Consider the following 24,973-nt stretch of genomic DNA (forward strand, 5'->3'; position numbering starts at 1 on the left):
AGTAAGAGTGTTTGGGAGGAAAACCTCAGTTTGGCCCTCTGCCGAGTCCGGGGTTCCTGCCCACTTCTAGCTGCGAGATTTAGGAAATCTTAACAGCGGAATTAATTACCTTTACTGGTTGCAGCCTTCTCTTAGGGAGTACATTACACCCAGTAACACGTGCACGGCCTTGAAGTTTGCGGAGCGTTTTCTAGGTACAGTATCTCAAGCCTCAGTCGGCATCAACTTCTCTTAAACGCAGGCTGATTTCAATCCCGGATATTTTCCTTTCATGTTGTAGGAAGATAACCCTGGTTTAGGATTTTGAGTATGGACTTTTCCCTCTCTGAACATGACATAGTCCTGTCCTCCTCACCGCTCCCAGCACAGCATACCTACTGTTTAAGGATAGTGGTGATATCTTAGCAATTACCATATATTTTGAAATGTTCTCAAAACATCTCTCTCAAAAATATGGAATGCATTTTCAAATTCACTTGCTAAATGAAAATTGCCCCTAAGAGTTTCAGAAAATGAAATTAATCAGAATGCTGTCTGATTCGTGAAAGATTATATTTGCTTTCAACTTCATGTGACCATCACAGAATGTAGAGGTCATTAAAATTCATTATTACATGTGGAAGAAAATCTACCTTTCCTTCCTCAAATGTTGAATTACCTAGTTAAAAAACAACAACAACAAAAAAAAAAACAACAAAAAAAAACTACTTGTTTTCATACTGTGTTTAGAAAAGTTGAAAAAGTATTACTAAGTTACTTTTTTTTTCTCTTTTTAGAAATTGCGTGATACCTACTTCTAGGCAGTTTTTGAAGGAAGTACTTTGTGTCTATGTCTGCTAAAGTCCTTTAGAAAAGTTGCAGCCATCAGAATTGGATGAATTTTTAAATGACCTTTGCTCAAAGTTACAATTCTAATTTGTACCTTTTTAAAATAGCTTTCATATTTATTTACATAGGACTACTGAGGATTGAACCCAGGGTCTGCTGCATGCTAGACAGGCACTTTACCACTGAGCTACATTCCCCTGCCCTTTTTAAATTTTATTTTGAAACCCTCTTGCTAAGTTTCCTAAGCTGGTCTTGAAGGTGCAATCTTTTTGCCTCAGTCTTCTGAATAGCTGGGGTTACAGGTGTGGGCCACAGTTCCCAGTTTAAGCAGCTTGTTTAAATCTTAATCTAAACATTATTTGTCTAAAAATGTTTTCCGCATATTTCAAATTTATAGAGAAGTAGCAAGGGTGACCAAAGGATTTCAGTATATATACTATAACTCATCAGTTTACATTTGCCGCGTTTGATTTATTCTGAGTGTGGAATGTGGGAGGGCATATAAACTCATTATTTTCCTGAACCATTTGAAATTAAATCATAGACACACTCTTCTGTTATCCCTAAATACTTAAGCATACATTTCATAAAAAGGGACACATTCATACATAACTACAGTACATTTACTAAAATCAGGACATTTAATTGTGGCATAATACCGTATCTAACCTACAGTCCATATTCAGATTCTGTTAATGGTATAATTATATACTTTATACTTCCCTCATTCCCCACTATTCCTATGTAAAATCCCGAATTACATTTGTCATGTCTTTTTAGCCTGAAATAGTTCCTAGTCTTTGTTTTTACAAGAACTTGAAATTTTTAGAGTACAGGTTGGTTATCAGGTAGAATGTCTCACAACTGGGGTTTGACTGATATTTCTTTAACATTAGGTTACCCATTTGGATAGAAATACCACAGAATTTTGTATTCTTAGAACATGCAGTCTGCTGGTTTGATTGTTGATATCACCTGGTTCTGTGAGACTTTCCTTTTATAATTACTTTTTGAGAGATACTTTGGGGAATCATACTTTCTCATGCATACCCTACTTTTAGCATCCATTGACTTTGCTTGAGTTAGTTATTAATCAATAATGATTACCAAATGATGATATTCTGATTGTCATTTCTTCTGTATTTATAAATTAGTCTTTTATTATTAGAAGTAGCTTTCTCTTTCTCACTTATTTATTTTTATCAGGATGAACTCATGAGTACAAAATACTTCCTGTATGTTGATACTTCCACCAGATTTGACCAGTGAAAGCACACCTTTTATTCATGTAAGGTTTAAGGATTTGTATTTACCTCTCATTGATGTTTTAAAAGTGTCTCAGATACTGACATGTAATGTTTCTCATCATCATTTTTTACGAGTTATGTTATTTGTAATTCCTTTGAAACCATAAATTGTTTACTAAAAAGTCTTAAACATCTTTTGGTGAAAGTTTCTATTACTAGGTTCTTACCTCTTGAATGAGTTTTGGTAGTTTATGTCCATCAAGGAATTTGTTCCTTTCATCTAGGTTTTTAAATTTTGGGGCTTAAAAGTATTATGTTCCCTTATCCATTTCTTGTCTTTAGGATCTGTGATTATGCTCCTTGTATTGGTTATCTTTTGCTGTATCATGATTCCAAACCTTAGTGGCTTTAAACCACAAACACTAATTATCTCAGTTTTAGTGGATCATGACTTTGGGATCAACTTAATTGGTGATTCTTGATTAGGTCTGTCATGAACTTGCAAGACAGTTGTTTGCCAAGATTTTGACTTTGGTTATTCAAAGGTCAAATAGTTGGAGGATTTGCTTCCAGGATTATTCCTTCATACAGCTAGTGATTGGAGTCCTCTGCTTTTGTCAGGAAGCCTCATGTTGTCATCTCATGGACCTGCATAATATTGCTCGACTATCATCACAGCATAGCAGCTAGCTTCTCAAATTGAGTGATAAAAGATCAAGCAGAAAGCTGCACATTATCGTTTTTCCTTAGCCTCTTAAGTCACACAGTTTTACTTGTCCTTTTTTTAGAAGTAAGTTCTCCAAGTACAGTCCATATTCCAAAGGAGGGAGATCAGGCACCAACTCCTAATTCATGGATATATTTTTAAAATGCTTTTTGTTCCATTTCCTTCTCTTGGTAATTTGTGCCTTATCTCTTTTTTTCTCTGATGCATCTGGATCAGGTTTATCCAGATACCTTTTTCTTAATTGATTTATAATTTAATTTTATATTAGTCATTCTAGAAAAAACTGGTATGATTTGAACTCTTAAATTTATTGAGACTTATTTTATGACCCAGAATATTGTTTATTTTGGCATATGTTCTGTGTATACTTGAAAAGAATTATGTTGCCATTGGGTGGGGTGTTCTGTAAATGTGAGTTAGATCAAGTTGATTAGTAAGACCTTTCAAGTTTTCTATAGCCTTATTTTTTGTGTCTATCTGTTCTATCAATTAGTGAGGGGATATTAAAATCTCCAACTATAGATTTTCTTATTTTACTTTTAAAATTTTTCTTGGTGCATTATATATAATAGTGGAATTTATTGTCAACATATGTGTACATGAGTACAATAGAACAATGAAATTTGATCAATTTTGTTTCCTAGGACCTTTCCTTTTCTTCTCGTCCCTTCTGTTCAGTTTTTCAGTTTCTACTTTCATTTTTATTAGTTTTTCCTTCACATAATTTGAAGTTTTGTTATTATTCACATAAACTTCTTAGGGGCATTAACTCTTGACAAATTGATTTCTTTATGACCCTTTTATTCATAGTAATCTTTTCTCTGAAATCTGTGTTTTCTGTTACCAATATAATGATTCCAGCTTTCTTTGGTTTAGTTTCTTTTTCCATGCTTTCCTCTAAATTTATTTGGATCTTTATAATAGGTTTCTTCTGGACTTTGCTTTTTTATGTAGTCTTAAAAATCATTGCCTTTTACTTGGGCATGCTTAGACCATTTACATTTAATGTGATTGTTGACATGATTGGATTTAAATCTTCTGTTTTGTTTTGCTGTTTTCTTTTTGTGTTCTTTATTTTACATTGCATGTTCTCTTTTATAATTCTGTTTAAACTCCTTTGTTAGCTTATTTACTATATGTTTGTCTTAGTCTGTTTTCTGTTGCTACAACTGTGTACTGCAGATGGGGTAATTTATAAAGAATGCAAGTTTGTTTAACTAATAGTTCTAGAGGTTGGGAAGTCAGAAACATGATGCTGGCCTCTTACCACCTTTGGCTAGGGCCTTCTTGCTGCATCTTTACATTATAGAGAACTTCTCATGGTGAGAAAAAGCAAGCATATTGGCTTGGGTTTCTGTTGCTCTTATCAAGTCACTAATATCATCAGATGGGTTCTTCTACATAATTAATCTGAAATGTTTGGAAGATTTGTTTATTTTTCCTCATTTATTCATTTAGTTACAAAAATATGATTTATGGGCACTTATTTTATGCTTTGGGTTATAAACTAATACTATCTTGTTGCTCAAATTGCTTTGTAACAGTTTTCCTTTTTTTAGTCATTATCCTCCAAAATATTTTTTAAAATGAAAGATATTATATATTTACCTATGTATTTACTGTATCTGGTGTTTTTTGGTATATATTCACATTTCCATCTTACTTACTTTGTTCCTGAAGGTCTTCTGTTAACATTTCAGGTTAGTACATGTCTGCTACTAATGGTGTGTTTTTTTTTTTTTTTTAAAGGTTTCATGTACAAAAATGTGCTTTTTTGACCTTTATAAGATAATTTCACTGGGTATAGAATCTAGTTGACAGTCGTTTTTTTTTTTTTTTTTTTTCATCTTTTAGGATTTGGTACTCTAAATAAAGATTTTCCACTAAGCCTTGCACTCTTTCCTAGGAGGAGTCTCTGCTCTTAGCTTTGTTGCTCTATATATTGTTGTATATTATTTTCCTCTGGCTGGTTTTAAGAGTTATCATCACTGATTTCAGCTAATTTGTGTTGTATCTTGATGTAATTTTATTTATAGTTTTCTTCCATATGGCTTATGGAACTTCTTTGATCTGTTAGTTTATATTTTCATTTAATTTGGAAAAAAAATTGACTTATTTCTTCAGAAATTTATTTCTTCCTCTCTCATGTGTTGGGGACTCCCAATACTTATGTGCATATTAGGCCACATTAAATTCACACAGCTTACAAAGAGGGGCTGGTCACGTTTACCCCCCCCCAATCTCTTCTTGTTTTATTTTGGATATGTTCTGTTGCTATGTCTCCAAGTAAACTAATATCTTTTACAAGGTTTCATGTGCTGTTTATACCATCTTGCATATTTTTCATCTCAGATGTTGTATTTTTTATTTCTTTGATTTGGGTTTTTTATATCTTTCCCGCCTCTATTTAGTGCGATCATGCTTTCTTCTCTATTCTTGAAAGTATGAAATACAACTTTTATTTTTTTAATCAGTTCTATCATCTATGCTATTTTTGTGTTTGCTTTTCTTTATTTTTCTCCTCATTATGGTTCTTATTTTTCTTCCTTGCATGCCTAATATATCTTAATTGGTACCAGATGTGAATTCTACCTGGTGCATACTAGATAGATACTTTTATTCTTCAAGTACTCTTGAGACTTATCTTTCATTACAGTTAAATTACTTGGAAAGAGTTTAATCTTTTCAAGATTTGCTTTGAACCTTTGACAGGCAAAACCAGAGCAGAATTTAGTTTGGCTGTGCCAGTGAGACAATGCCTTTCAGCATACTCTACTTATGTGCTACTTCCTAGAGTATTTATAGCCTCTTTTCCTATGGTTCCCAGCTTTAAGTGGTTTTCTCACATCCATGTGGCAAATAGTCCTCTGCTGAAGACTCCAAGTAAGAAATCCTCTGAAGGACTCTGGAGTTTTCTGTGTGTAGTTGTCCCCTCTCTATGCATCTGTCTTCTTGTTGGTACTTTAATTTACTTTTTGAATTCTACATGCTTTGGCCTTCTCTAATTTACCTCTCTTCTTAGATTAGGGAGGTTGTCTAACTGTTTCCTCATACTTACCTGTGGCCTAAATATTTTTCAGACAGTAAGGCTGGCCAGTTATAGGGATTTTCTAATTTGTTTTCTTTCAAGGAACAGTGTCCTGTGCTGCTTATTATTTTGAAAACCATTGTTACATATCTTTTGTCTAGTTTTAAAATTAAGGTAGACTGTGTAAATCTTGCCTCTGTTACTTCATGCCTATAAACAGGAACTTTTTAGTTTCTTAAAATTTCAGTTCTATTCTTATTTTTTTTTTAAATCTTACTTTGAGATCACTGATAACAGTCTTATTCTGTTGTCGATGTAAGTTTTTTGATCTTTGCCCTTGAGACTTTGAACTTTTTTCTTATTTTAAAAGTCTTTATTAAGATAGCTCAGTGGATCATTATGAGTCCATTTTCTTGTGTCTAGTCTCCCTTTTGTTATGTGGATTTCCAGACATACTTGGATTATAATTGTAAATATTTTTTCCATGTGTTTTTGTCTCCTTTTCAAGTCCTCCAATTATATGTATTTGGACTTTCTTTGCCTGTTTTTATCTTCAACTCTTTTTCTTTAATGGTCTTTACTTTTTTTCTCATTTGGTAATTTTTTTAATCCCAATGAAATTTTTATTTAAGTCTATTTTTCCTTGGACACTTTGAATATTTATTCTCCCATTTTAATAGCTTATTCATTCCTACATCTTTTTTTAAAAATACTTTTTGATCTCAGTTTTTAAATGTTAGTCTGTGTTCAGATGTTCACTTAACGATATTTTATTCAGTATTTTTTTGTTGTTGTTGTTTGTTTTCTGGGTTTTCTCATAGGTTCTATCATTATCTGAAATATTTAATTCTCATTTTCTGTTTTTATCTTATAGTAACTTCAGATTGATGAAAACATTGTTAACATTTTGACTTTGTACAATAGTTTACAAAATTTCTAGTTCAAGAATACACTATTCTACTGGTGAAGGAAAAGTGCAGTTTGTTTAATAGAATTTTTTTTTTGGAATCTTTGAGGGGAGTGTTATGTTTTTATTTTCTCATATAAGAGCTTAAGTTTTCTAGTTTCCTTTTTCTTCCTAATACCCAGTTTCCAAAAGGTGTTTTTACCTGCCTTTTTACCGTCTTCTACTCTTAAAACATTTCCTCCACAAGACTGTCTCTGACTTTTTTGTTCACGTTTATCTTCTCTTTATAGTCTGATTTAGCAGTGTTCTTTATTAATAATTTTGCCCTTATTTCAATCTTCCATTTTCTCTTCTATGAACTTTTTTATGAACTGGGTAGCACACTAATTCCCACTTCTGTGGAAACCCTAGAGTGAACTGAAAATTGGTTTATATATTTTTTTTCTAACAGATAATTTGAACTATGTCACATTCTCTGTCTTTTGCTTGAAGACTTTGGGGTCTTGTGGTTTTATATGTTCTAATATTAATCTGTATAGTTTTTTGAGAGAATGTGTGGGGAAATTAAGGTTTAGGCAACTCTCAGTACTTCTGTTTCCTGCAAGCTTGGAAAAACTGCTTTCTGGGAACAATATTTTTTCAGGTGGTTTAACTACAAAAAAATCTAAATGTGGACATTTTGTTGAACCTGAAAAGTATTGTGATATGTGACATGGCATTTGACCTTTAAAATAGCTGAATTTCACAAATAGGGGACTTTGGAATTTTGTTCTAATACTGTTTTTCATGTAAATTGTGAATTATGAATATTGGGTTTTACACCTATGTGTGGGATGTCTATAAAGTTAGGTTAAAGTTACCACATAATACCTTTTATCGTTTTAATGAAATAGTGAATTATTGTTACTTGACCTTTGAAAAGGTCAGTAGTACATTTTGTTTCATTTTTTAAAAAGGACATTTAAATGTAATGAAAGTCAGAACTGTAATATTACCATGAAAGTAAAGGTTATGGGGTACATTTAATTGTGTTCTTCTGTTTTTGAATCTGCTTTGAGGGAGACTGTGCTAAAATTCCACATGGTAATTGTTTTTTTTGAGAATTTTATTACTCTTTTCATTTTATACTGTTGGAGCAAAAGATTACATTTCTGTTTGTCTTTTTCTGCTTATTTTTGCTCAAATTTCACATGTATTATCCTATTTAAGTTATAAAGTTTAAACTGCTTACCCATTCACTTTCCAAAGAAAGTAAAACTGAATATATTTCTCAGAGAACACTCTTTCCTTGCCTTAGAATCTTGAATAAAATTCTGTATATTCAAATGTATAGTTTGTGAATATTTAGATTAAAATAAATAAATTCATATGTTTCTGCTTTTATTTATTAAAGGTTTACTAGTATGGAAGAATTAAACATATTCCAGTTTATGGAAGTATTTAATGTAGAAATATTTAGATTGTGTAATATATTTTCATTTTATTAAAATTTAGAAAGTAAGTAGCAAGCATGAGCAACCTGAAAGAATTTACTTATTTTCTAAGAACATTTAAATTTCTTTTATATGTGTGTTAATAGTGTTCAGGTTTCTTTCTTGTATTATTTTTACTTTCTCTAAAAAAAAGGTCCTAGCTTATTATTTTGATTTCCTAATAATTCCAAAGTGTTCGACATACATTTATGAAATAAATCCCCCAAATGCTGTAGCTTATATTTTTAAGTATTAAAAATTTGTGTAACTTTGATAACTTTTAGAAAATAAAATATTGTCTTTTTGTGTGATTCTGTATTTAACTTTTCTTAGCATTAAGTTAAAGATGAAAATTTGAGTGTTTTTTTTTTTTTTTTTTAATGTTTTCTATAGGGAAAAGACTTCCACCTTAGAATATTGTTGCCTGAAGATTTACAAGTGAAGAATGCAAGGTGATGTGGTACTTATATGCTTATATCTTGGTGGGATAGGCAAGCTTATTTTTAAACTGATTCTGGTGACTAAAGTTTTGTCTGTTTATCAATAAATCCTGTCAATAAACCTAAAACATTTCTGATTTCTCCAAAGCAGTGGCTTTTGTAAATAATTTCCTTGCTACTTAAGTGCTTTTCAGAGGTGTAATACATTGTTATTTTTTTTTCCTTTTAAGCAGTAAACAGTAATTGTGTATACTTCCCTAACAAGGACTGAATAGAAGTTTAAAAGGATTAGAAGCCTTTTTTCCCCAACTTTTGACTGATAGTATTTATATGTAATAAGAATATGTGACAAGAATCATCAGTTTAGTTCTGTTATAAACTATGTATAAATATGGACAGTTGGTGCAGACAACTAGTTAGAAGATGAGACTAGATATTTAGACATTGTCTCAAAACTTAGTTCTGCTCCTAAAAATCTCTGGAGAAGAGTGGAGGAAAAGGAATCCAGAGATATTTGTGAGTAGATTTGATAGGATTTTGTGACTGATTGAAAGTGGCATTAAGAGGGAAAGAGGATTAGAGGATCCTTTCCAGGTTCCTCGCTCAGATTACTAAATTTAGGATGAGATCACAGATGGAAAAATGGGAGATTAGTTTTAGGCATATTGAGTATAAAACATCAGGAGTAGCTGTTTAGTAAGTAGAAATGTATTGGTGTGGAACCTGAGTGTGAGACTTGGAGTGAAGTTATATGTGGAAGTCACAGTTGGCATAGCAGTTGAAACCATGAATATGAATAGACTTTCTAGTTTCTATGTCTGTGGGGTGAAAAGAAGAACAGTGACAGGACCTTGAGGGAAGGATTTGTAGAATTTATAAGATTAGGATTGACCAAAAAAGAAAGAGGAAAATTTGGACATTAGGGTCTAAAGGAGAGACTGAAAGAAGGAATGATTAGCCATGCTGAGTGTTGCAGAGATGAGGTTAGATATGAATAGATTTGTGCAATGGCAGAAACTGGGTTGTTGGAGTTCTGACTGGATGAGTGGGTAGAAAGGAAATGGAAACGTATAAATTACTTTGAAGAAAAGGAGAGGGTAGGCAGGCATGTGCATTCAAGAAAGAGCTATTTGTTTTTTCTTCCCAAGATGATACATATTTCAGCAAGTTAATTAATTAAGGAGGAAAAACTTACAGAGAATAAGGTAAGGATATCACAAGTAAAAGGATAATTAAAGAAGTGAAGTGACCAAGTTGGTAACAAGGAATCTGTAGCACACTTGGAGAGGATGCTATCCATAGAAGTTGAATAAAGTGCTCTGCCATGAGGAGATGGGATGGGTATAGGATTTAAGGGTCCAAGAATGGAGGGAGTTGTGGTGGTTTAAAAAGGCCCAAGTTGGAAAAACTCAGACTTCCTATTTCAGGCAAGTAAATATAATTCCTTAGAAAAGTTACTTACCTACAAATATTGAGAGCACAGGTGAGGTAAACCAGTAGACGGATGTAATAGTAATAGTAACTTATTACTATTTGTACAATTCAAAGTAGGTATTCTTTTGGTTACATTAATCTGGAATTTGAACAATAATATATTGCTGTATATGTTTTTAAAAATACAATTGTGATATACTCAGAACTTTTGGTTCTATTTTACTTACCTTGAGGAATTGAGTTCAATAGTAAACTTTGCTTTGGGTAAGTTAAAGTTAAAAAAAGATGTACTGTTTGCATGTCATTTACTGATTGTGGTTATTTATATTTCAAAGTAGAATTAATACTGACAATTTGAAAATGACTTTCAACAGTATAAGTGGTAAAATTTTATTAACTTGTCAGAATTATATTTATGTCATTTTTTTGATCATATGTGCATATTTGTGTTAGCATACAAATAAATTTTTTTCCTTTTAATTCTAAACAATGAATAAACTATTTTGTATTATTAAAATTATAGATTGCTGTGCAGTTGGCAGTTGAAAACTATACTTAATGGATACCATCAAATAATCCAACAGGTAAGTCTTTTAAAAGGTTTATTCTTTAAGTGAGGATAAGAAAGTACTAAATTTACTTTTTAAAGCCCTGCTTTGCACTACACTGAGATTTCATCTCACTCAAGTCAGAATGGTAGCCATAAAGAATACAAACAATAATAAATGCTGGAAAGGATGTGGAGAAAATGAAACACTTTTACACTGTTGATGGGATTGGAAGTTGGTACAACTAGTATAGAAATCAGTATGGAGATGCCTCAAAGAGTAGGAAAGGAACCACCATATGACCCACCTATACCACTCCTTGGCATTTATCCTAAAGAACTAAAGTCAGCATACTAAGCAACACATGCATACTTGTGTTTACATCTGCACAATTCACAATGGCCACACTATGCAACAAGCCTAGGTATCTATCAGTGGATGTAAGAATAAAGAAAATGTGATATATAAACACAATGTAGTTTTATTCATCCATAAAGAAGAATGAAATTATGTCATTTGCAGGAAAATGAATGGCACTTGACAATATTATCTTAAGCAAAATAAGCCAAACTCAGAAGGTCAAGAGTCATAATATTTTTTTATGTGGTAGCTAGAGAGGAAAAAGGAAATGAAAGGTGTGTGGGTGGGGAGATCTCCTGAAAATCAAAGGGAGACTAGTAGAAGAAAGGAGAAATACTGGGGAATTATATTTGCTGAATTCTTATATTGTGTGCATATATGAATGTGTAACAGTCCCACCATTATGTACACCTAGAATGCATCAATGAAATAACATGGGAAAAAATCCTTTTTTTTGCAGAATGTTATAACAAACTGGTTTCATAGTTACTAAATTTTGTAGGTTCCATCTCTGGCTATGAAGTATTTTATGGATCTATGCATTATATAAAATGTTTTCTGGGAATCCTCAGCAGATCTCCAGGCAGCATTTGTGTTGAAACTAATTTTCATCCTTGAGCCACTAGGTCCTTCAAATAGATTCACCCTTATCCATTTCAGTTTCTTTTTGGGTGATTTTTTTTTTTTTTTCCTTTTTTTTTTTCTTTCTGAGACTGAATAGTACTGACAGGAATAAAACAAAACAAAACAAAGTAAAACAAACAAAAAAACCTGGACCCATTTAGAGCTATAGGATATCTATAGCAAAAATGGATATTTTAGCTCTAGAATAACAACAGAAAAGGGTGAGAAGTATCACTTAGAATGATGTGTACTTGCATAATGAGAGGAGAAAAGATAGCCAAGGTGAGATACAGGCAGGATTAATTTAGTTATACTTCATGTATATAGTCCTTTACCTGAAAATTCCTTAAAGGATTAGAAAAACTTAGGAAAAACAACAACAAAACAAAACCAGTCAATCAGTAAACAAACAAAAACCCCGCATTATTGAAGCAACTAAAAATAATGAATTATCTTTTGTAGAAAAATAAATGTTGGTAGAATTGCATTTTTAATTCTTTATCCATTGGTATTTTTCCTATTTCCTATATATTTTCTATCTTAAAAACAAGTTATGTGCGATAACCAACAATGAGAATCACTCACATAAAGCAATACTGAGTCCCAAAGAAATGCAGGAGATAAACTACTTACTTTGAGAATATAGACTGCCATAGCTGCAGAATAATTATGGCAATTTTTTTAATGGAGTGTTTAAATTTCTGCTTTCTATTCCTCCATTTCCATGGCTATTTGTACTATACACTGAAGTTTAAGAAATTAATCTATTGTGATGTGTAGCCTGAAAAAAAATGTTAATAAAGGATAACAGTAAAATACATAACTCTGTTTTCCTCTACTAATTGATGAAGCTGTTTTCTAGAAAGAGTATCAGTTACTATAGGAATCAGTTTCATCTCCCTGCCCTCCCGCTGGTAGACCTCAGTATTAGTTTGAGTTTTTGTTTTAGTCAAAGACCGTCTGAATATTACTCTTTTTCTCTTGTATCATTTTCAGTAAATATGGCCCAAGGGGTTAACAAACTTATTTCTGTAAAGGATCATAGTAACATCTTTAGGTTTTGTTGACCGGTGCTGTACCCTCTTCTGTAGTACCCAAGCAACCATGACGAATGGCAAATGAATGGGTATGCCTACATTCCAATAAAAACTTTATTAACAAAATAGGAATTAACCTGAATTTAGCTTCTGGGCTGTGGTTTGTAGACCCCTGATATAATTTATTACTTGTCTGTAGTAAACTACAGGGAAGAAGTACCATATAAAAAAAAGGTATAGTTATGTTCTACAAACATATGCCTACTCAAAGCTATGTTAAGATATGAATATGTCTTCACGCATTGTTGAAATATCCTAGATTCTTATTTTTCTCATCTAAAAAAATTGACCAAATTTACATTTGACTTTGTTAAGAAGAACTGTGTGGAGTTAGTGTAGTGCAACAAAAACCAAAAACACAAATTTTGATGTTAATCATAGAAATGATTGTTGAATTCTAAGAAAGCAATGTTAAACTTGATTTTTTTTCCTTTTCTTAATTCTATAGCTATATTAAGAATGAAAGGTTTCAAGGAAATGGAACCATAATTCTTAAGTCATTATTCTACTTTAGAGATTATTTCCTTTGGCCATTTTATTATATTAGCTTTTATTTTATTGAATGATTATGTCCTTTTGAATTAGTATGGGTTAGTTGTGAAAGGACAAAAATAACTATAAGTGGTCTTCAAGGTCAAGAAAGTGTTAAAAATGTATAGTATTGTTGATAAATAGTTGTTAATTTCTTACTGTAATTAAATTTTTAAAATTCTGTACATTTGGTTTTTTGTTTTATGTTCTTTCCATTCACATCCCTCTCCTCCTGTTTTTAAAATAATGATGTGATTTGCTAGATTTGCTGAACTTGGCAGTGAGCAGTACTGAAGGAACAGAGGAGTGTGTGAAGTTTTAAGTGATATTCAGTATGACTCACTAAAATAGATTTGAGGTCTTTAATTACTTTTTTCAAAATGAAATTGGTAGGAATAGTAGGAATAATGACCATTGCTTTATTACTTAATACCTTTAAGTTGTAGACATAGCCAATATTTTTCTAACATTCCAGTTTGTATTTTATTCCATTTTACATGACTAGAATAGTCATTATACATATTAATCGGAAATGTTTTGATCTAGAGAATGCAGCACTCTGCTGATCTAATGAGTTTTATGATGGAGTTGAAGATGGTTTTGGTAAGAATTTTTTTAACATTGTTACCATATTCTGAAGTCTTGATTGTTTCTATAACCTTTTTAAAAATTCTTAGAATGTAAAACTTGTCAACTTCCATTCATTTTCTATTTCATTTTACTTTGTACAATGAAATGCTACTTTGTAAATGTGAATGATACTTTCCTTTAATTGCATAAGGAATAGAACTATAGGAATCAATTTCATTGTATTATAAATTTGGTACCCTTGACACTAATGTTTGGTAGATGGTGAAGAAATAAAATGCATTCTTGGCCTATCAGAGAACTTAACATCTAGGGAGAGATTAGATAATCTTACTTAAAGATATAATATGATGTATGAATAATTTTGTATGTAGTTGCAGATCCCTGAAAAACTTGTTAGACTTCATTAAATATATTCAGTTACAGATAGTAGTTGTTTGGTCAGTTAATGAATTTTGCATAAAATAGTTGATTATTTAGTTTATCTTGTAGATACTGTTTCCTTAAAACCCTTTCATTACCTGGGTCTTAACATAAACAAAAGAGGAGAGAAGATTATAGTGAATACCATGAGCCTGTAATCTAACCTTAACATTTTGCCAACATGATTTTTCTCCTTTTTTGGAAGAGACTCAGTGAAGCTTTAAGAAAGTTGGTAATTCCTCATAGTTGTTTTGTTTGCATCAGTATCCAAACAAGGTCCACACAATGTATTATTGTCTTCAGTTTACCTAAGACTTATATGACATTTAATTTATAGTAATATCTCCCTTTCATCCTACCCTTTCTCTTTTATGTCATCTACTTGTTGAATAAACCAAATTATATGTCCTGTAAAATTTTTCACATTGTAGATTTAGTTTGTTAGATATTTGTGGATTATTTTATGTCTTCTATAGATTGAGCATTCCTTATCTGAAAATTCAAAATGCTCCAAAATCACAGACTTTTTGAATGCTGACGTGATGCCACAAGTGGAAAATTTCACAGCATGAAACTTGGTTTGGTGCAGAAATTGTTAAATTTTTTTAAAAAATTGCTTCAGGCCATATATAAGGTGCATATGACATATAAACAAATTCTGTTTAAGTTTCAATCTCATCTTGATGATGTCTTACTATGTATTTATAAATATTGCAAAATCTGAAAAAAAACCAAATCTTGAAACGCTTTTTAATTTTTTTGTAGTGGTAGATGGACAGAATGCCTTTATTTGTTTATTTTTATGTGGTGCTAATGATTGAACCCAGTGCCACACACTCAAGTATTTTGAATAGGAATACTCAACTTGTATCTTCTTTGTGATTTGGCAGTTAGATCTAGAGGTCTCAGTAGATTTGGATTCATAAGAATATTTGGTACTCTGCACTTGTTTTACTGCATTAGGGGTTACATGTTGTCTGATGATTCCTCTTAGTAATAATTGATCAGTAGATTTAGATCCATCTCAGTGTTTCCCATCAGCCTATCACTTAGTGATTTTAGCATCCAGCGTTAATAATAGCCTAAATTTACTGTTTCATTAGAATTTATAAATGGTGATATTTTAAAAATAATTCTGTCATCTGCATTTATTGTCTGAAAATCTTCTATAGAGAAGAACCCTCAACAGTTATTTGGTTAATTTGAGGTACAGTTCACACTAGAGAGATAGGATAAGTGCTTGTTTCTTTCCTTTTTTTTTTTTTTTTCAAATCAATTTTTAGAATAATGAGTTGGTGCCTAGCAACTGTTACAGGGAGCTAAAGATTTTTCTTTTTAGTGTTATTATGAACCCATGAGTTTTTATATATTTGATTAACTTTTATACCTTGCACTCATTTTCTTTTTGATGCTTAAATTAGTCCATTTTTGGTCAGTGTAAGCCCCTTCATGTTGGCTTCTGAGGTCTTTTAATGTAACCCAACCTTCTATGCTTCTGGCCTCATTTACTTATCTTACTGTAGAACTATAATCAGCCATTTCTCCAAAACCATGGATTTTGTATGTGTGTGTGTGTGTGTGTGTGTGTGTGTGTGTGTGTGTGTAATGGTATTTAGATGCTGCAACTATAAACAAATACTCATTGATCATACTACTTCTAGATCCTTTCAGTGAACAAAACTAAGAAAAAATACATTAATCATGCATTCATATTGCTATTTCCAATTCAGATTTGACACTGAGTTTTTTACTTCTTTGTTTTTATGCTTGCATGTCTTTTACTTTGAAACATTGGTTTCTAATGATATTATCATTATTATGTTTTTTTGGTTATGCTTTACTTATGTTTTCTCTCCATATGCTTGTTTATTATTATAATAGTTTATTTCAAAATTATAATACCAATATTGCTCCTACCAACTGAAAGCACTTGGATATTTCTTTGTGGTTTTCTTTGAGACCTTTTTATTTTTTGTAGCAGCTGTCATACATTGAGAACTTAGTTGCTAGATATTTTTCTGAGTCCTTTTTAAATCTTTCTAATAATCTTCTGAGGTAGAACTTTGATAAAACAGTTGGGATCAGAATAAAGAATTTAAAATTAATTTCTGAATTAAATTTCAAATTACAAATTTTTAAACCCAAAGTTGATTATAAATGTCATTAAAGTCCATGATATAATAATCTTAAAAAAGGTCAGGTGAAGAAGTAGCGCATACTTGTTTCATATTCCCTTGACACTGGAGAAAAGTTTGAAATTTTTCTTTTATCTTTTTATTGTAAATTTAATGTTATACAAATGTAAGGTCTAAGGGAACCAGAGTAAAGCCATATATACCATTAAACTCTTATTACTAAAAGTGACTTCACTGAGTTGTAAGTCACGGTTTTATTGGCCATTATTTTGGGGAAACACTTACTACTTTAAAATGAGACAGTAAGATTGATCTCTACTTACAGTATTTTACTTAGTATATTTGTGCTGCCTTTCTGAATAAAAAAAAAAAGAGATCCTATATTTTATCTTTCTTTAGAAATTATAGTAAAATTAGTGATTTCATTGCTCATTTAAGATATTATACCTAAATATGTAAGCATTATTAGTTTATTTCTTAGGCTTTGTTGTTAGTAATAGAATTTCTATAATACAATCAACAGTGAAGGGTCTTGAGAGTGGTGCCCAAATGAAATGAGTAGATATTGAACTACTCAGAAAATTTTGTAAATCTCTCATGAAATTTCCTGGTAATAACTGGGCATATAGTGGGAGTTGGTATATATGTTAAACCTTTCTACTGAGTCCCTTTGTCTCCTTTGTGAAAAGTGGTTGCTTCTTCACCTTTGCCCTATTTCCTGTTAAGGTTGTAAAGTAGGGGTAACTGTCTTGACCCGAAATATCGTAAATCTAGATTTGAAATACATTTTTATTATCCACGTTTATTTTTACCTTCAGTATTTATGATATCAGTAATTGATATTTCTGAATAAAAGCAGAAACTTCAGAAGAAATACTGTGTAATTGTTAATTAAAAGAATGGTATTAACTCATTTAGTGACAAGTAGAGGATAACCTTAATCATACAAATTAATTTTGTGGACCACCAGGCTATTTTTAGATAATATTGGACATTAGGTCAAAAAGAAAGGCAGTGTATGTCTTGTCTCTTAGGAGCTTACTCTCTAAATATTGATTTCTTGGCTTTACAGATCTGCTTTCATGGTTTTATCATCCTAAAGTTTTTCAGAATTAGATTGAAGTAGTTTCAGTTAGTAGTCCTGATTCTGAAATGCTTTTTTGTTAAATCTTTTCTTTCAAGTATTACCGCAGCTTACTAATGTCCTATCCTTGTTAAATGAAGAAAGTATAAGGACAAATAATAGGTTAAACATATATTTGAAAGAATAAAAATTTCAGATTTTTATTATGGTTACATTTACCAGAAATGTTCATAGTTTTTTAGTTTGTTCTCATCTATTTTTGTTATTGTGACTAATTTTTTATTTGATTTATTTTTTCTACATGTCGAGCATCATTATCTGATGTGCTTGGGAGAAGAAGCATTTCAGATTTTGGATTTTTTCAGATTTTGAAATATTTGCATATACATAGTAAGATATTTTGGGAGGAGACTCAAATCTAAAATGAAATTTGCTTCATATAGTCCTTACACACATAACCTAAAGGTAGTTTTAGGTAATGGGTTCATTAATTTTGTGCTTGAAACAAGGTGTCATGGTTTGGAATTTTTCACTTGTGGTGTCAGGTTAGTACTAAAAATTTGTGATTTTGAAGCATTTCTGACTTTGAATTTTCACATAGAGGGTGTTCAACTTGTAATATCTTTTGATAATCCAGACCACATGAATATTTAAGTAATCCATAGCTATATATGTTTTTACTTTTCACATGAGATACTTGTCAAGGTTGGCAGCTTCAAAGTCGTTGGTAATTTTTAACCTCAGCAATTCTAGTTTGTTTGCATTGCTTATAAAAAATTTATATTCTGGTTTAATTCATAAACCATTTTAAAGATTTCATAAGGGCACCTAAAGGAAAGGAACTGTCATCGAGCTAGTCAAATAATAAAATTCTAGACTTAACCAGGTTATAGAGTAATACCAAATGCAAGTCAGTGAAAGAAATTAACAGGTAGATATTTATTGTGATAATGAAGGTTTGTTAAGATGTGATTCATATCAGTCTAGTTAATGTAGTTAGAGTTCAGTCTTTTGTTTAAAGGCATATCGTTTTTTATATCAAACATCATATGCATGGGATTAGAAAGATAATGAAGCCTTGAGGATGAGTTTGTTTTTTTTGTTTTTTTTTGGTTCTTTCGTCTCTGATAGATATAATAGCCCAGGAGAATATTAAAATCTTAAGTTCTTTTCATGGTATAAAAATTGACATTTTGCATGACCTTTATTGTATTTCTTTAACTTTTTCATGAAAAGGGGAATGGGTCACCTAGGCTTTCTTTAAAATAATGAGCACTTTTGTTATTCACTAAGAAGATTATGATTTGTGTTTTGTAATCAGGTACAATTCATTGTCTAGCATTCCACAACTGATTATTATTGTTTTTTAAACAGGAAGTTGCTTTAAAGAATAGACAAGAGTTATATGCACTACCTCCTCCTCCCCAGTTCTACTCAAGCCTTATTGAAGAGATAGGAACTCTGGGTTGGGATAAGTATGTCTGAATATGTTTTAGAAATGACTTTGTTTTATACATTTCAATTTAATATAGTTCCATTTTGGCAATTTATATCTGTTTTTAGTCAGAGTGTTTCATTATAATCAGCACATCTGATCTTTATTGTTGCTATGAATGAAAGCAAGGGTTGGGGGGAGTATTTTAAAAAAATGACCTGCAAAGCAAAATGTAATTTGGGAAAAAATGACATTTTAATGATGTAAGATGTTATACTAATAGATATTTTTATTGAACATTCGTGATATTTTTATAGAATGTGTAGCATTATTCTAAATGTTACTAAATTATCCATGGTTGAAAAGTGATGCTGAGAAATGTGAATGAGACTGAAAAAATTATAATATTTTTGGTATATATAGATATAGTTAGACACAGAGAGATGTATATAGATATATATTTAGTTATTTTTGTTTAATATATAATTCGACCTTTCTAAATTCAACTGTGTACACATATACATATGTGTGAGTGTGTGTGTGTGTGTGTATATATATAGTATATATATATATATACATATATAGTTTTAAGTGCTTTTGTAATTTGAGTAGTAGATTTTAGCAGGTATGGTTTGGAAAATTCATGTAGCTTTTTTGGAGAAAAGAGATGAATAAATAATTTAAAACAAGTTCAGTAGATGGATATGCAGGTTGCTAAAACTAATTCATCTATCACCTGAAAAAAGGTCTGTGGTGATTTACTTGATTTTCAGTTGCTGAATTTAGCTTGTTATTGTGGATACTTTGAAATATTACTTCTCATTATTAAGTGTAATTATAAACTTTCTACTTTGAGTTAAAGCATCAATATAGATAGACCAATTAAGCTCTCAGTTCTTAACACTGTCAATTCTATTTTAGTATTCATTGTTTCATTTTAGATTGTTCTATTGCTAGGATAAAGACTCACATTTAGTTATTATGTGGAATGAATGTGGAAATTTTCACCAGTGAGTTTTTCTGAATGTGTTTAAAACATTTTCTTATTGTTTTGTTATTTTTTAGCTGTTTTCTGATTTGGCCTGTTGATAGCTAACTTCAAATAGCATTTTAAGAGAAAGCAAGGAACATATCTTAGGCGCAAAATATATACCCTTTAATATATTTATACTATAAGCTGATAGCTAAAGACAAACTAGACATAAACATATTTTAGAGTTCCAAATTATTCTGATATAATTGTTCCTAGAGGTGATAAAAAATGCATCATAATTATTGAAGAAAGCATTCACTTTTCTTCTGCCCATGTGTCCAACTTCCCTTTATATCCCTCATAAACTTTTAACTAAGAACAGTTCCTCCTGTCATACACAAATCAATTTTTTTTTCCATCTTTTTTCTCTACTGAATTTGAATTTTGGGCCATGTCTCTTACTGGTGCACCTCTGTGCAGAGATAGGTTGGCTGTTCTTCCAGGTATGTACTTTAGTTAGACTTCTTAATTTTTTATAAGTACTTCTCAACCTTACTGTCTTCCTGGTTAACAGAGTTGGCAAATCTGTACTTAGAAGCCCTGAAATTAATATACCGAGTTCTGCCAAAAAGTTCAGCTTCAACTTTCAGCTGTTAAAACCTTACTAAAATTATGATTGCCAGTAGTAGTGTTTCACTATAGATAGACTGCTTAAAGTCTGTTTAATTGTTACTGTATGTGTTTTCCAAATGGGATCTTAGAACTGAACACCATGATTTTGGTCTCTTGTATGGTTACTCTTGAGGATGACACTGATTGGCATTAAGGAATGAAAAATGAAACAGCCCTGTGAAATGCATTAGAGATTTTATATTTGCAGGTCTTGCTTTTTGTTTCAGCATTGTCTTTATGAGAAACCATGAACATTTTCTCCTATTTCAGGTGTTAGAGAAGTCATATTTCTGATATCTAACCTTTTATTTAATGAATAATATGAATCCTTTAATTAAGCTCTTTTTGACATGGTCCTAAGGAAGCTCAGAATCAAGTTTTTGGCTCACTGTAGAGCTATGCTAGATACAGAATCTACCTTTGTGTATGCTAATATTATTTTGCATTTTGTTCTTCTACTATTTTTCTGTTCTGTTGTTTCTTATAAAGTTCTTGGAATTCTTTTTGGAATGAGTGGTATTAAAAATAAAAAAAGATCTAACTGTCTCTGATCTCTTGCAGCCTGACTTTCATTCTGACATTCTCAGTAAATTGTATTCATGACAATTGACATTTATTTCCTTTGGACAAGTCCAGTCTTTGTTCTTGATTTTTTTCTAGTATTTGATACTTTTAGCCAGCGATTCTTAAAACTCTTTGTCTTTTGTGACCATTGTGGATACTTCTTTGTCTCTCGCTCTCTCTCTCCTTTTTTAAAGAATTCTTTTCAGTCTGTTTATAGATTTTTTTTCCATGTCCAAAATGTGAATGATCCTTTGTGGTCCCTCAGAGAGATGATCATTCTTCTCCATTCATCTGTTACCTCTATGTAGTTTGACTTCAGATTTTTTTATATTTTTGTCAAGTTCCATGAAAACATTTTGTAGTAAAAAGTTGGCTACATTATCTCCAAACAAACAAGTTCCACCCACTCCCCCAATAAAATCAAAACAATTTTATCAGAGTTCTCAATAGCAAGGCATTGGTTCTAGACATGTTTTCAGTTATGTTGGGTTAGAACACAACACATCTTGACACTTTCCATGCATTTATTTCTAGTGAGTTATCAGGACCCTCCTAAAGTTATTATGATGTCAAGTATTCTGATGAGAGAATCTATTTAATTTTGAATAGCTCTAATTACATGTTGAATTCTATCTCTTTTTTTGGGGGGTGTGGGGTGGGTTGCCAGGGATTGAATTCAGGGGGCACTTGACCACTGAGCCACATCCCCAACCCTTTTTTGTATTTTATTTAGAGACAGGGTCTCAGCGAGTTGCTTAGTGTCTCACTTTTGCTGAGGCTGAACTCTCGATTCTCCTGTCTCTGCCTTCCAAGCTGCTGGGATTACCGGTGTGTGTCACTATGCCCAACTGAATACTATCTCTCTTTTTTTTAATCTTTGTTTTTGATAGACCAGTTTTCTGCTTTTAATTGCCCTAATTGAATGTCTTGCCTATTAACAAATATATTCAAAAGTTTATATATTAGATATTGGAAACCAAAACACATTCCTGTTGGAAATTTCTTGAGTGGAAATTAACCTACAGAAACAGTTTTTTGTAACTGAATTTATCTGTTGGAATCTATTAAAAATGGTGTAAGGAACAAAAGTGGTCATATGTTTAATGTAAGAGGAATGAAAAAAAATGTATTTCTTGCTCATTCATTTCCTTGAGCAACCAAGGCTGACCCATAGGCCTAAGAGTGGTTTTATACTTTTACCTATATGTACTCTTTAAACTTCAGAGTACTTCTGGTCACATTTCACTGGTGACTTACCATCTTCCCTCCTTGCCTCTTTAGATTTTTGCATTTCCCACTGGAACCCCTCCCCCACCGGTTGCCTCTTTAGATTTTTGCATCTTCCACTGGAAACCCCCCCCACCAGTGAACTTGTTAATTTTTTTAAAAAATAAAATGGAGAAATTTATATTCAATACTGTTGGGTTTTCCTGATTGCTTTGAACTCAAATGTGTTAATGTGTTGCCTTTTTTTTTTTTTTTTTTTTTTTTTTCCTTTGCTTAAAATCTTGTCTCTGTTCAATAAGGTGACTACTTATTCTTTCAAAAGAAAATGGTGAAAGAGAAATGAGGAGGTAGGTTAATTTGAAGACATTTTAGTTAATGATTCTTTGATCACTGCCTCCTATTGGCTGTTTTTCAGTATTTGCCCTTGTTTATTCAGGCTGCTGTACTATACCTAATAATTTTTTGTTGAGTGTTAGCATACATAAAACTGTTGAGGCTCCATTTGATACTATTTTTTTCCCATAGTGGGCTTACTTTTTCCTTTGTTGGGAAGATAGAATGGGAGATGATTGCCATAGTGCTCAAATGAGTTCAGAGTAGTTTGTCATTTCCACAAGGTCTCTTCCCTCTCCCCTTTCAAGTAAAAAGCCAGGCATATTCATTGTGATTTCTCCTTTAGTAGATTCTAAACTCTATACTCTGTCTCTCCACAAGACCAATTTACCTCTCAGTTGGAGACCATTTTTGGCAAGGCTCCGTCTACCTCTTGTCTGCCTCTTGTCTGCCTTGCTTTTAAGAGTATCTCTTCAAGGGTTCTCACTGAGATGTAAGGGGTATTCATTTGGACTTTGTCCCACATGCAGACTCTAATTCTAATTAATCTCTCCTGAGTATCATGAGCTTTCTGAATATTTTCCTTTGTTTTTCAGTTTGGCTTATTACCCTCTTATCCTATAGTTTAAGGATTGATCAGAAGTTTTGAGGGGAAGTTTGCAGAATGTGAGGCCATGTTCTCTGGACCTGCCATTTTACCACATTCTGACCCTTCAACTCCATTATTTTTATCCCTGTCCTCAAGAGATTGCCAAAAATGCTGCTAGTTTTCTTGTTTGTTTGCTTCTTTATTTTTTGGCTACTTCATAGCTTCTCTTTCTGGGCCCTTTGCCCAGATCATTCTCTTCTTGCCCTGTGCCCAGAATTGATAAATATGCTCAGGGGAAAATGGCTTCAGAGTGTTGGCTTACTGCACTCCTCTTTTTAGGACTTTGGCCCTTCAAGTCCTGGTTAGCTAAGCAATTCTTTGATGCCTTTTCCTTTTCCCAGGCTATTTTAGTTATTCACAGAAGTGTTGGTCTATTCCATTGTAGCCAGAAATGGATATTACATGTAATTTAAAATGTACTATTGTCATGAGGTTGAGGATTAATCAATATTTATTCATTAACAGGCTTTATATTTATTAAGGTACCATTCCTGAGTAGGATTGGGATAGATGTGACCTTTTTAATAAAATTAAGCCAATAATGGAGGGGAGAGATAGGAAATAGAAGGCAGAATTTTAGATTCTGTAGCAGAAATTTCAGCTGAATTTATGAAGATGTTTTAAGCCATTGATATCATGGACCCACTCATTCTTTAGATACAGATTGATGGAATAGAGAAAAACAATTTTTATTTTCAGATGCTTGGTTTTAAATCTTAGTGTTCAGAGGATAGCTGGGAATGTAGAAGGGGGTTGGCAAAGGGGGAGGAAATGATCCAGTTTTATTTGGGTAGTGATAGAATGAGTTCAAGGCAGTTTTCCAAGCAAGTCTGACATGGTTGGGAAAAGTCCAGTAGCAAAATTGGTTGAAGCATTGAGGATGCAAGATGAGATTTTTGAATCATTCATTTTTTCACCCAGGAATTATTTATTGAATGTCTATGATGCAAGGCAAGGAAGATACACAGGCAAGACTTAAGATTCTTCATGGAATTTCTATCTAGCAGAAAAGTTAGAAATTAAATAGATTATCATAGTAGTACTTAATTTTAACTGTGAGAGGTACTGTGGAGTGTAATTATAGGATTTCTTGAGAGCCATTAGCAGCAAAGTTAAAAGAGAAATAGTACAAGTATATAAAATATTTTATGGAGTGTTTTAAGAGATAAATAGAAATTGCTGACTTTTGCTTTGCATTATACCCATTATTCTAATGTTGGAGAAAAAGGAACAGATTTCTAAATTGATAATAGATGAAAGGCAAAAGTAAGTATATGCATGTGTCTGCCAAAAATGATTCATTACAGTATAATTGCTTATCTCTTCTTTAGACTTAGATTGGTTCTTATAGGACTGCTTTTTATGAAGTTTCTGTTTTGTGTCACTGACTGTACTACCTGCTTTTCATTTTCTTATTTAATTCACAGAATAAATTTCAAGATGTATATTTTTATTCCCAATTTTGTACATAAAATGAATGTATGTGAACAAGGCTGGCCTACATTATACCACTATCTTTTCTTTTTGGTACCAGGGATTGAAACTAGGGGTGCTAACACTGAACCATATCCCCAGTTCCCCCACTTTTTATTTTTATTATTTTATTTCGAGACAGGATCTGCTAAGTTTCTTAGGGCCTCACTGAAT

General features: G+C 31.9%; 1 protein-coding gene and 1 long non-coding RNA gene across 5 annotated transcripts in view; one reads left to right on the plus strand and one right to left on the minus strand.

The window, feature by feature from the left end:
- Nucleotides 1-199, minus strand: part of LOC306644015 — a 54,885-nt gene extending 54,686 nt beyond the window's left edge. Inside the window, exon 1 of the long non-coding RNA XR_013759143.1 lies at nt 110-199. This is a non-coding gene — a long non-coding RNA (uncharacterized lncRNA). The remainder of the gene's footprint in view (nt 1-109) is intronic.
- The window catches only part of FANCL (FA complementation group L), a 69,182-nt gene that overhangs the window by 1,716 nt on the left and 42,493 nt on the right, over nt 1-24,973 (plus strand). For all 4 annotated transcript variants that reach the window (XR_013759142.1, XM_079110474.1, XM_079110472.1 and 1 more), the window contains exons 2-5: nt 8,603-8,661; nt 10,607-10,667; nt 13,790-13,846; nt 18,848-18,948. Coding sequence is in view for 3 of the 4 variants with exons in the window: in XM_079110474.1 (XP_078966600.1) it covers nt 8,603-8,661; nt 10,607-10,667; nt 13,790-13,846; nt 18,848-18,948 (278 nt within the window). In the remaining variant the exon portion in view is untranslated. The remainder of the gene's footprint in view (nt 1-8,602; nt 8,662-10,606; nt 10,668-13,789; nt 13,847-18,847; nt 18,949-24,973) is intronic.

The sequence above is a fragment of the Sciurus vulgaris genome, assembly GCF_902686455.1.
Source record: "Sciurus vulgaris genome assembly, chromosome: 14".
NCBI lineage: Eukaryota > Metazoa > Chordata > Mammalia > Rodentia > Sciuridae > Sciurus > Sciurus vulgaris.